Here is a 12,907-nt window from a genome sequence, read left to right as displayed (position 1 = left end):
TTCAGCTGCTTGAATGGCGGTCCCACCTCCTCAGCAGCCCCGGAAACGGAGGACGAAGGTATCTGGCTCTTCGTAGCTCCTCGGGTAGCCGATGCGGAGCCCCTGATCAAGTAGATGCTAAATAAAGCCTTTTTTCAACGTGTGAACGTGCCCAGAGACGTCCAACTGAATGTTCTTTTAATGTCTGCTTCCAGGTATAGTAGCTTATCACGGTCAAGCGGTTACCGGAGTGCTAAGGGTAGTCATCTCACAGGGGCGTGTCAGACACCGCACCCAACACGGGACCTGTCGCTGTGCGAGGTGAGTGGCCTTCCGTCCCTCCCACCCGTACCTCTCTCCCCAGCCCTTACGACGAGAGGTACGTTTACTCCACAGCATGTGTCTCCCCCACAGACGGTCAGGTCGGGGAGGGCAGGAGGTTTCGCTCGCCGCTGGCTCTGCTGAATTTAGCACAAGCCAGGCATACAGGAGACCCTCGATAAACAGCTTTCGGATGGATACAGGATTTATACTGTGAAGCGAAAAAGTAGTTCCTCCTGCTTGGGAAGACACAAGCAGTAACAGAGAGTAACAGGGACCTGTACGTCCAAAGGGAGGTGCTTTTTCTTTTTGCCGGTCTCAGGCTCTCTCGGAAGCCCTGAGCATCCCAGAACAGTGGGAGGCCGACATGCCGTGAACCGTAGAGGCGCTCAGGTGCTGCACTTGGTGGGACGGTTCGTACTCAAGGGGAGGGACCGCAAGCACCAAGGCCAGCCATCCCAGGGCGCTGCCCACCGTGCAGCACAAAGGCCGACGGGGCCAGAACGACACTGAGCAATCCCAGGGCCTGCCTCGGGCACAACAGGGGTGGCAGGAGGGAGCAGACGCGGACGAGAGAGATTCACTTCTGCCTCAGAGCCGGTCTGTTTCCCCCCAAATCCGGAACTGGGCAGAGGCTTCTCAGAGCCCATGTTACTGCAGCTGTGGGTCCTGTGTCTGTCTCATCCGTCTCCACTTAACGAATTCCTCCCTCTCTGCAGAGCGGCAGAGCAAGCCTCGAGACAGAGCCGCAGGGAAGAGAACTGGAGGGCCCGCGGGGTAAGCCTCTTAGGAAAGGGGATGAAAAGGAATGGCTGAGAAGCCTGCAGCCTCGAGTACAAACGCGTCACCCTCCTCCACACCCCGTGCAGCCCACCTGGACCGTGTGATGTATTATTAACAGGGGAAAGGATGGATTCCCGGCCTCACATACAAAAACACGCCCCGATGGAATAAACCTGCAAAAGGACTGCCCAGGTGACACGGGGTCCTTCCGGGTGAGACCACAAATACTCACTGGGCCTTCCTGGGGCACCTTTAACCAACACCACACGCTGTGGCTTCTAGAAAAGGGGACCTCTTCCATCCAGAAGGGAAGAGCTTGGCTGAAACAAAGCAATGATTTTTTTTTTATATATATACAAAGGAGACCTAATTAGCTGTGCTGTGCAAATGGAGTATTTTACAGTAGGCAGTGTTTCCGGTGGCTGAATTCAAAGTCTGAAATTAATCCCACACGGAGGACAGGTTTCGGCTGTACTTACACCAACAGTACTTTTCAAAGGCAAAGACTTAAGGGTTCTGAACGTAAGCACATGGATGGATTATTTCATTCCAGTTTAGTGCCTGTAATATTTGCTTAAGAACAAAATAGGCAGGTTGTTTGAAGGTCTCCCATGCCTTCATGAACACTACAGCAGAATATTAAAGACGGCGGACCTCAATCTTCTTCAGAAGTGGGGGTACTTGGAGAAGAAGATCAAACAACTGCTAAGGTACAAACCAGGTGCTAATTGACTAACAACAAATGATATGGAAGTGACAGAAAACTGAGCCCACAAGCGCAATGCTGTGTAAACACAGAAGAAGGAGAGAGAAACTAAGAAAACCAGTTATTAAACAGTTTCTCCCATGGGACGCCTGGGGGGCTCAGTCCGTTGAGCGTCCGACTTCGGCTCAGGTCACGGTCTCGCGGTCCGTGAGTTCGAGCCCCGCGTCGGGCTCTGTGCCAACGGCTCGAAGCCTGGAGCCTATTTCGGATTCTGTGTCTCCCTCTCTCTGACCCTCCCTCATTCATGCTCTGTCTCTCTCTGCCTCAAAAAGAAATGAACATTAAAAAAAATTGAAAATATAATGAAATAAATAGTTGCTCCTGGTCACGTGTTGCTGTTCAATCACCGTGTCTCTGGCTGGTGTCTGTTAGCAGCCCAGCATCAGCAGCGGCCAGAAGCGTAAGAGACGTTCACGGACACAAACCTTCCACTGGGAAGGTTCTGGACACCCGTTTTACCTCTGTCCTGAGGATTGCTCAAACGCGGCCATTTCCTGCTAGTGCCAGAACACCCCTCAGCCCCCGTTTTGGACTCGGGGACGGAGCGTGGAAATCCTGGCGCTCAAAGGCGCAAGCCGCTTTTTAAGACCTTGCATTCACCCCCGTCCGTCCGTTCTGGCCTGCCAGAACCCCGTGCGCAAAATAGAATTCCAGACCTCTTCCCGCCACACCAACGGTGAAAGCCATTGGTACCACGTGCATCAGGTGGGCTATCTCAGCGCATCTGGCATTTAGGACTACCTTTGCCAGGCGTCCGGGCAGGCTCTCCAGGCCCTGACGCTGCCCAAATAGGAAGCTCTGAAGGAGCTTCCCTGAAACCCACCCACAGCCAGAGCAGCCAACGCCAACACCTGCTCGGACAACTTCCCTAAGCAAGACCGTCTCGGCTCGGCCTGTGGAGGCGGGGGACTCGATGGGTAACATGTCTGGGCCCTGCGGTGGCTGCCGCAGTTCTAGAGAAAACTCCCTGCTGGGCTGCAGAGGTCCACCTTCTCAGAAACGCGGGCGGCCACCCAGGCAGGCCGGGCCCCTCCCTTCAGATTGAAGGCAACTGTCCCAATTGCCTCTTGGGTTTTTAAAGAGCTTCACCCTCAGTCTCAGAACCTCTGGAAACCAGCACCTTGTGAGAAAATGCTATCTGGGCTCCAAAAATGTTACTGAATGCCATGCTTCTCCGTGCCTTTGTTTTCTCGTCTATAAAATGGGGAGAAGAAGAGTTTATTCACAGGGTGCTTTTGAGGACTCAATGAGCTATTTGACATAATGCACACACACCAGCGAGAGGCAGCGGCCGCTACGGCTTCTTGTTAGTATTCTGCCCATTACTGTTTTATTGCAAGCAGTCTGTTCCCTCAGCGCGGTGTTTCCCAAATACATAACACTGTCCCAAACTCTGGCTGCTTGCATTATCATTTAGCATTGTTCTACAAGCAGAGTCTCTTTGTTTCTTCTTAAATTTATTTTAGAAGGAAAATGCAGCGTGCCTGGGTAGCTCAGTCAGTAAGCGTCCGACTGGATTGGATTTCTGCTCAGGTCACGATCTCACGGTTTGTGGGTTCGAGCCCCGCATCAGGCTCTGGACTGACAACATGCAGGCTGCTTGGGATTCTCTCCCTCCCCCCCCACCTGACCTCTGCTCTTCCCCCATGCACCCCCTTGTCAAAAAAAAAAAAACTTAAAAAAAATGCATCACTGTGGTAAATGGAAAATAGGATTCTGTGCCTTAACTAGAAGGGAAATGTAAAAACTAAACACAATTAAAACAAGACAACAAGTAAGATCAAGTTCAAGTCTGCTCCTTCCTGTCACCGCGGAACAGAAAGATTCAAGGGTGTGGACGGCACAAGGTCAACATTTGAAGACTTTCTCCCCCTGGTAATCCCAAACCGTGGAAGAGCTGAAAACGGAGTGGCTTTCTCCCAGCAGGATTTGTTAATGTCCAGCCTCTGTCTTTCTAGAACCTGGTTAAGCACACATAAAATTATCCTGCTTTCCGACACTCTCGGAGACACTGTTTTGCCCAAGAGGACTTTCTGCAATGATGGAAACTTTCTATAACCGTGCTGCCCCATAAAGTCGCCACTGGCAGCATATGGCTGTTAAGCACTTGAAATGTGGCTAGTGGACTTGAACTGAATTTCTAAGTTTACTGTATTTTAGTTCATTTAAATGTAAATGGCTATGTGTGGCTAGTGGCTGTCGTATTGGAAAGCCCAGATCTACTGAGAAAACTAGACACGATGATCCCTTGATCTTGGCTCTTCGAATGAACTGATATCTGTTTGGAGGTTACACCCTTGTCTTCCTTTGAGGGAGATGTGATGGAACCTGACAGGGACTTGTCACAGGCATGTAACTGGGGACTGTCTACTACATCCCTCAATATTGCTTAATATTGCTTAATCTACAGTGGAAATTTCTTTTAGAGCTCCCTTTGAGGAGCTCATGTATTTTCTTCTCATTAGCAATGGTAGTATCCAAAATAGGCACATTTCCATTTTTACCCTGGCTGCCAGGAAGCCTAGAGGAAATACACAAAGCAACGAGAACATTGGTGTAGGATCTCATGACAGAGTTCCGTGATTTCCTTAATGGAAGTGTTACCAGTTTACGTTTTCCCAGACCCTGACATTTCATTTTTTACATCTATGTTATCATTCTTTTACAGGTGTTCCTCTAGAAATTATCTCAAATCTTTTGGGGAAATATACAGACGGCATTTTTTAAACTAAGAAAAATAATGTCCAATGGTACCAGCATTTTCAGTGACTTGTTCTTTCCCTTATCGTTTACGGTAAGAACCCCGTAAAAAGCTTTCTCAAATGTCTCCAAACATGTTGTGTGGATTTTGCTTGTGAGATACTGACCAGAAGCACTGTTAGCTAAGAGGAGAAAGACAGCTGCATTCAAGAGGTGCTACCTCACACCCCCCATATCACATTTCAATTTTGGTCTAAGATAAAGCTCTCTGCTTCACTTTGTTCACCCCCTGGGCAACACCTCTCGGCTCTCTGATGGCCGCAAAGCAGAACTGAAAGGACACTCACCAAAGACGGTTTTTGGTTGGTGTGGCATCGAAAGAGAAAGAGAACCAAGGAGATGTATGGAAACCTGTCACGTCTAACTCTCTTCTTAAGCCAAAGGTGAGAGCATCCGGAGCACTCAGATTCTCCAACACTTACTGACGAGTTACTTACTAAGTGCCGTTGCCAAACAAGTAAACTCCAGTCGCTTTCTGGTGCAAGCTTCCTTGCCAAACCCTAGCTCACCTGTCTGTGAGATTTCAAGATGCGTGTCCCATACAGATGCCTGTTCCTATAAACCACACACCTGCCACCACACCTGCCACCGAAGGCTACACAGGGCGAGCATTTGGGAACAGCAGAAATTCCAAGACGAGAATACAGAATGTGTCCTACCTGCCACACGCCCCTCACGCTGACAAGAGCTTTGCAAGGCAAGGAGTGGTAGTATTTCCGTCTTACTCGTGAGGAAATGGAGATTCACTTAAGGTTACAAAACTGAAACCAGGGCTCCTATCTTCAAGGTCAGTGTCTTTTTTTTTTTTTCTTTCCCCTAACCATCCAGCGTCTGGAGAAAAATATCTTAATAGGTGAGAAGATGTCTTCTTTGATGGTCAATTCCCCACTTAAGAAAAAAAAAAAAGCAACAAAACTCAAGACTTTTCACAGAGCTGATGGGGAGTAAGAACAAAAATGTGGGGCACCTGGGTGGCTCAGTTAGGTGTCTGACTTCAGCTCAGGTCATGATCTCACGGTCCGTGGGTTCGAGTCCTGCGTCGGGCTCTGGGCTGATGGCTCGGAGCCTGGAGCCTGCTTCGGATTCTGTGTCTCCCTCTGTCTCTGACCCTCCCCCGTTCATGCTCTGTCTCTCTCTGTCTCGCTCTGTCTCTGTCTGTGTTGTCGTGACACAAGACGACGGAAGAAGAAAGCAGCTAAGAGTCAGTGGTGAAAACTGTCCAGTCCAGGACAGGTGAACACCACTGGCTGGAGATCAGAATCCAAGGTAAGAAAAGTAAAAGACAATAGAGGAAAAGATGGTAGGAAGGCAGGGCAGAAAGAGGCATCGGGAAATCAGGAAATATGGAAGACTGGGGTCCCACGTGTTGGGGATAAACCACCCCCAAAGCACGCACAGGCCCCTCAGTCCCCAACACCCAAGTCCCAGCCAGGAGCCGACCAGTTCTCCCCCGAGGAGGAGGAGACGTCTGCTCTTTGGGTTACGTCAAGTAACTGTTGCCCCTTCTGCTGAGAAGAGTACCCGGCTTTTCATTCAGAGAAGAACTCCTCTCCCTCCGTCAGACACACCCCAGCACCAGCAGGGGTCACATCCAAACCTGGCCCATCCCACGGGTCCATCACCCATCCCTGAGGATCAGGAAGGGGATCCTGGTCCAAGACAGGCCCGGGAGAGATACTGAAACACCCAGACAGGCTGAAAGCCACCCATCAACCCGCAGAGAGCACCAGCCCGAGAAGGACACCTGAGGAAAGGACAGAGCGGATGGCAGCAGGTTTCCAGCCATGGGCCCGGTCATGCCTGGGCCGCACGTACACTCAGACTCTCTGGCTGCAACACAAGCCAACAAATCCCATTTTGGCTCCTGCTGTCCAAGCTCAGATCTGCAGCATCTGCACCAACGGGCCTGACCGACACGAGGAAGCTCCACCCCGGCCCCTCCTGTCTGCATGAAGGAAGGACCCCTTCCTCAGGGAGGCCCGGCAACTGGGAGGCTGGCATCGGGAGGCCGAGGCACCACAGTGCAACAAAAGGCTGTTGGTTCCACCCCAGCAGTGACATCTGGCCAAAAACCAGACGCTCACCTGATACACGTGGAAGGCATTCGCCGCTTTGCCCCGCAGAAACACTGATGGGATCCAGACGTTGATCAGTGCCCGGTTTGATCTGACCGAAACCAAAGATCAAAATTAGTCATTTCAATTTACAATGAGGATCGCAGGAAAACAGACTTCTCCTCTAAGAGGCATCATACACCAGAATTTAGGACAACATTGATCATGTCTACGAGTAAGACGAAGGGCCTGGGTAGGCGTGTTCACCCAGCCCCCAGGATCATTCTTCAGGGACTTAGTTTAAGTCTATGTGTATTTTTTTTGTTCAGACACACGGTGTGTACTTTGGAATAAGAAATGGACTTTAGCTTTACAACTGAGTCACCGTGACTCCTACTTTCTCTAAACCTGAGTTTATTCCTCTGAAAAGAGGGATAATAATTGGAGGCCCCCACGGGGGTGTGGAGGGTCATGTGACCTGATGACTGCAGGGTACCTGGGGCACCCAGAGGGGTCACACTGTCTCCTCACTGTGCCCTTCTACACCCTGGCCCCCGTTTTAAGATCAGACTCCACCCAGGGGCTCAGGAGACCGACATCCATGGCGATGCAGGTAACGGCTCTTTGGGGTGGGGGTAGGGGAAAGAGAAAATGGCAGGCTGGGATACCAGGAAGCCAGGTGCAAATACCCGCCTTGCAACTCTCCAAAACCACTGTGTGTGGCTCCAATGAATCAAGATTTAAATTCAAGGGCAAGTCATTTCCTGAGCACCTACAACGTATGATTTCATGATTTCCCTGGATTATCTCAGGGAATCCTCATGGGATATTTAAGGGGTCCTTCAAGGGTCCCCTGGGGTATGTGAGCTCTGCCTCACATGACGGCTGTCACCTAGCTGTGAGTCGCTGGGTACACGGGCCCACTCCAGCGATCTTCCACCAGGCTGAAGGCCAGGTGTGCAGGCTGGAAACCCTGTCTCTAACACCTGAGGGTCAGTCCTGACGGGTATCACGAGGGCACCGCACAACTCTGGGAGGGGCCTCCACCTCGCATTGTGCCCGGGCTCAGTGCCCCCTCCTGAACTCTCCCTCTCTCTAAGGAGCAGCCCACAAAGATGTACCAGACTTCTGTGCTTACAACACAATCTGAGACGATGGGGGAAGAGCCCGGGACTCAGTGGTCTCCCCAACTCAGGCGTAGAGAGCATTTTAGTCTCACAGAGAGATGGTTCTCTCCTGAGGCGGCATCCTTCCAAGCTCCGAGCTGAGGTGCTGACTTCCTCCACGGGGCAAAATCATCCATCAGCTCTCAGAGCTCCAAGTCCAAATGGCAATTCTGAGCCGTCAAGCTGGTTTGCACATTAATGGCACCCCTGCCATCCCTCCCCGTCCCTCCTGGAAAGGTCCTCCCAAGGGTCCTAGCGCCTAAAGTGTTCCCTTGCATCTCTGTCCGGGGGTGGGTCGGGCACCAGCGGACCCAACGATCTGCTTTGCATTCACCTTCCTGATCAGTGAGTGTGAGACATCCCCGACTGGCTTCAGCATTTCTCCGTCTCAGAACATTCACCCCACAGCATGAGAACTGTTTACAGGGCCATTTCCCTCCTTGATATTAACTCACTTGTTCCGTCTTTTGTTGGCTCACTCATGCATTAAATAAATGCTGATTGAGAACCTACTATGTGCCAGTGGCTACTCTAGGTCCTGGAGACAGAGCACGGAAGCAAGACGACCCAGAGACAAATCCCTCTGGTTAGTAATTCACTGTGGTCCAAGAAGGTACTTTCTAGAATTTCCATCTTTTTAAGGTGAGGGAGACTTGTTTTGTAGTGTATCATAGGATCTATCCTGGAGAACGTACCAGTACACTTGAGAAGAGGGGCTCCTGGGTGGCTCAGTCAGTTGAACATCAGACTCTCGATTTCAGCTCAGGACATGATCTCATGATTGGTGGGATCGAGCCCCAAGTCTGGCTCCGTGCTGAGAGCATGGAGCCTGCTTAGGATTCTCTCCCTCCCCCTCTCCCTCTGCCCATTCTCCCCACTGGTGCACACTCTCTCTCAATCAAAATAAACATTTAAAAATATGTATTTAAAAATAAGAAGCAAAGTATATACTGTTCTCGTTGGGCCGAGGAACTACGCACGAGTACCCAAACCCCAAAGCAACCTGATTGTGAAACAGTCTGAAGACCAACTAAGTTCTTTAGGAGCTTATCATCAGGGGCACCAGCCAGAGTCATATCCAGTCACAAATCAGGCCCATGCACCAAACCACTGCTGTTTCCATTAACTCAGGGGTTGCGAACTCATTCTTCCAGGAGACACACAGAGAAAGAAATGAGGGCAGCAGGCCAGAGTCAGGCAACAGGGAAAAGGGGGGACTGTGGTAAGTGAAAGAGTACTTGCCCTGCGTGAAGGAGGCGGCTGCTACTCGGCTCTGACTGTGGCCTGGTAGGGATCAGAGCCCCCCTTGTTTTCTTTTTAAAGCGAAATTTAAATTCTTATGTGATAGCTTCCAAGTCTAAAATGTCAGCCAAAAATATAATTGTTTTCTAATACCCAAGAAGAGAACCACGGCACATCTGAAGGCCAGACTTGGGCTGCAGGTGAACAGCCTCTCCCTCTATGATAACCAAATTGCCCTGCGCAGACTGAAACAGTGATCTTTGTTTCCCCCCACCACGGTCTTCTGGGAGACAAGCCAAACCACTAAGTCCTACTTCTAAAGGGGCCCTCGTGAGTAGATGCCGTGGACTTACATTTCAAAATCCGACAAACTCTGGTCTTCGGATGTTTGGCTCAAATCTCCGGGCACCTGCCATCAGGAAAGGGGAGAAGGGAGAGAGAAAATGCATCCTGGTTACCGTGGTTGGCATAATCATGCAAGAATCCTGCCTCCCAATGATGCTTACACATTTCCTGTTCAGAACAAGGTGAGAAAGCAATTACTGGAAAACAAGAAGAGACTGTGTGGAAGGATGGTTAGGGATGGTGTTGGGGTAATAAAAATATGTCACCATGAGGAATCTTGATTACCTTAACAGAAAAAGGACTGTTAATCCTATCGAGATAATAGCAGGCCTATAAAATCGTGTAATTTTGGAGCTCTAAAGACCTGGTTAGGATCTGAGATACAAGATACCAGATGAGTAGTGGACAAAACAACCACTGCCACCATGATGAACACAGACGCACCGAGGACATAAACACAAAAGGTCAACGTCTGCCCCCAGACAGCTCCATCCTTCCCTGTCACAATACACCAGCACCTGGAAGGCACAGCACAGCTGCCGTTCCTGACTCAGAAGGGCCCCAGGAGAACACGATTCGGTCCAAGAAACTCCACTGCCTGGCAGGGTGGCAGGTACCCCGTAAAGCAGGTACTGAAATGGTCAGCACCAGATGTTCAATAAATGGCGGTATTACGGTCACGGCCAGGGCATGAGCTTCTGATCGGATCTGAAGTGGCCAGAATTTAAGGATGTGGATCAAAACCAAGAGAAAAGAGTGCAAAGGGGGAGGGTGTGGGCAACTGAGGAAGAGAGCATTTAGTTCACACACTACACCTGTCAGAGCTTTCCTGTTACCACAATCTGGATCGTTCTTCATAACAATCTGTCCCCCCAACCCCTTCAAAGATGAGGAAACAGGCTCAGGGAGGCTGAGACCTTGCCAAGGCCACACATGCAGGAAGTGGGTCTGAATTCAGATCTGTCCAACCGCAAAGGCTTTTCTGCCAAACCCTCAGCAAACACAGGGAAAACCAGCTGTGGGGTGGAAGGAGGTGAGACCTGGACCCCTTCCTGGGGGCTGGAGATGCCAGAAGGCACTCCTTAAAGACACAGTGGGTTCTCTCCGAGGCAGGAGGATGCCGTGATTATGGAGCCTACACTCTGGGGCCACAAGGCTCAGGGTCAACCCCAGCCCCAGCTGTTCTTGACCCTGTAGCCACGAGCAAATCACTTGCCTCCTCTGGTCACACTGCCCTCACCTGTAAAACAGGCAGGACAGTCATAGCACTCAGAGTTCACCTACAGACAAAATGAGCTGATGCCTACAGAGTACCCAGAACAACACCTGGGAGGTAGGACGTTCACGGTAACTGCACTGTACTAACAGTATGGCCGTTACGGAGAAAAGCTCTATGTTCTGTTATCCTTGACACAGAGAATCTGTCCTGCCAACCCAAAGGCCGTCTCTCCCCACAGCCCAGGGGGAGGACACCCAACCTGAGCCCTGGACAGATGTGTGCAGCCAAGCAATTAAAATGGGCTCCATGAGCAGGTGTGGCTTAGAAGCTGCTATGGGAGGGATTCCTTCAACCCCAACAAGGAGGTACATGCCTACCCCGCAACCTGAGAAAACTTCAGCTTAAAGGGACGAGGAACTCACTGGGCTGGTTGGTGTGGCCCTTCTGTTATGGCGTCCGTCATTTTTCCTGTGGACGGCTGGGAAGACGGTTTAATCTATTAGGGAAGCCATGACACTGTGTCCCCCAATCCCTAAGAACATCCACATGCTCTGACCCAGATACCTCATTCCTACGGTTTCTCTGGAGGAAATAACCAAAGACACAGACCAAAATTTACATCAAAGATCATTCCTCTTTCGATGGCTGAGATTTTTGCAAATCATCTAAAGGTCCAACTGTAGAGAAACCATTCAGGAAATGATGGCATGTCTGTACGAGATGGCCAGATTAAACAAAAAATAGGTTACACGTGCACACTCGTGAGGGTACAAGCGTGAAAACGATTCTGGAAAAATACAGAAGAACATTAACAGTGGCTATCATTGATAATACAGTAGGAGTGGGAGTGGGGAGAGAAACAGACCAAATTTGCATTGGCTGTATTTCCATAAGACTAAAATAATCTATCTTTCGAATGAACTGCTTTAGAAAAAAATTTTAAATGTGCTTTTGAAGAACAAAATAGCTTTCCGTGTGCGGTCATGAAAAGATCTCCAGGAAAGATCAAGAGAAAGCCTAAGCAGGGTGCAGGTGGTGGGTCTAACGTACTATCCTTAACGCACAAGTGCAGAGGTAACTACCAAGCTGTATTCGTCTGTTCCTGCATTGAGAAGCACTAGCAGGGAAATTTAAGACACCCAGAAAAGGAGCACCCAGTGGGCACCGGGGTGTGGGAGTGGGGGCCTGGGCAGCCGGCAGAAGACACTGAAAATGAGGCTATTTGGAGGTGCCTGGGTGGCTCAGTCGGTTAGGCATCTGGCTCTTGATTTTGGCTCAGGTCATGATCTCGTGGTTCATGAGATCGAGCCCCAAGTCAGGTCAGCTTGGGATTCTCTATCTCTCTCCCTGCCCCTCCCCTACTTTCCAGTTCTAAATATATAGATAGTAAATACATAAATAGTAAATCTCTCTAAATAGATAAATAAGTAAACACTTTAGAAAAAAGAAAATGAGGGGCGCCTGAGTGGCTCAGTCAGCTAAGCATCTGACTTCGGCTCAGGTCATGATCTCACGGTTCATGGGATCAACCCCCGCGTCGGGCTCTTTCCTGTCAGCACAGAGCCCACTTTGGATCCTCTGTCCCCCTCTCTCTCTACATATCTCCTGAGCGCTTTCACTTGTACTCTCAAAAACAAAGAATAAAAAAAAAAAAAAACATTAAAAAAAGAAAACGAGTCTATTTACTAAATATCCTTTTACATCTTTTGAGTTCTGAAATAACATACTGCCAACTGAACATTTAAATGAAAGTGTATTATCCCGCCAGAAGAGAGCTTCTGATAGATTTTTAATGGCATAGCCAACAGCTCCTTGCCTCTGTTTCACAAAACGCTGCTTGGAACTGTGAATTCTTAAGCACGACTTAAGACGTCCACCCATCAGTAAGGTCAGAATGAAACGAGGGGAAAGGGGACACCGGGGAGGGAGAGGTCACATGGATTGCACTTTTCTGGACTTTCTACACTGAAAGTGCATTGATCACGTAACCGTAAACAGACACATATTATGTGATAAGTGTCTCTCGTGTAACTGTGTAAAGTAAATAAAATACTCTGCCCGATGCCCAGCCCGCCCCCTGCAAAATGCACTTGGCTGAAATGCAGAAAGCCGTGAAGAAAGTAGAGACTTTGCCTTCAAATGCTCTGGAGTCCGGGATGCAGAAAGACAAGGGGAGGCTCTGAAGGCCCAGCACCGCGCACACACCAGGCTCCCCTTGGCTCTTCCACACAGAACCCCGTGGCACGGCCAGGACTCTAGCACCTTCTCTGGC

At 49.9% G+C, this 12,907-nt stretch overlaps 1 protein-coding gene across 3 annotated transcripts in view; it reads right to left on the bottom strand.

The window, feature by feature from the left end:
- SNX29 (sorting nexin 29) overlaps window positions 1-12,907 on the bottom strand; it is a 496,622-nt gene that overhangs the window by 131,664 nt on the left and 352,051 nt on the right. For 2 of the 3 annotated variants that reach the window (XM_027043227.2, XM_053213858.1), the window contains exons 17-18: window positions 9,425-9,480; window positions 6,694-6,775 (exon numbers count right to left, since the gene is read on the bottom strand). The exons of the other annotated variant lie outside the window; for it this stretch is intronic. In XM_027043227.2, coding sequence (XP_026899028.1) covers window positions 6,694-6,775; window positions 9,425-9,480 — 138 coding nt within the window. The remainder of the gene's footprint in view (window positions 1-6,693; window positions 6,776-9,424; window positions 9,481-12,907) is intronic. 3 annotated transcript variants of the gene reach the window in all.

This window comes from Acinonyx jubatus, chromosome E3 (assembly GCF_027475565.1).
Source record: "Acinonyx jubatus isolate Ajub_Pintada_27869175 chromosome E3, VMU_Ajub_asm_v1.0, whole genome shotgun sequence".
NCBI lineage: Eukaryota > Metazoa > Chordata > Mammalia > Carnivora > Felidae > Acinonyx > Acinonyx jubatus.
The sequence above is the reverse complement of the archived record's forward strand: the minus strand, read 5'-3'. Positions and strand labels throughout refer to the sequence as shown.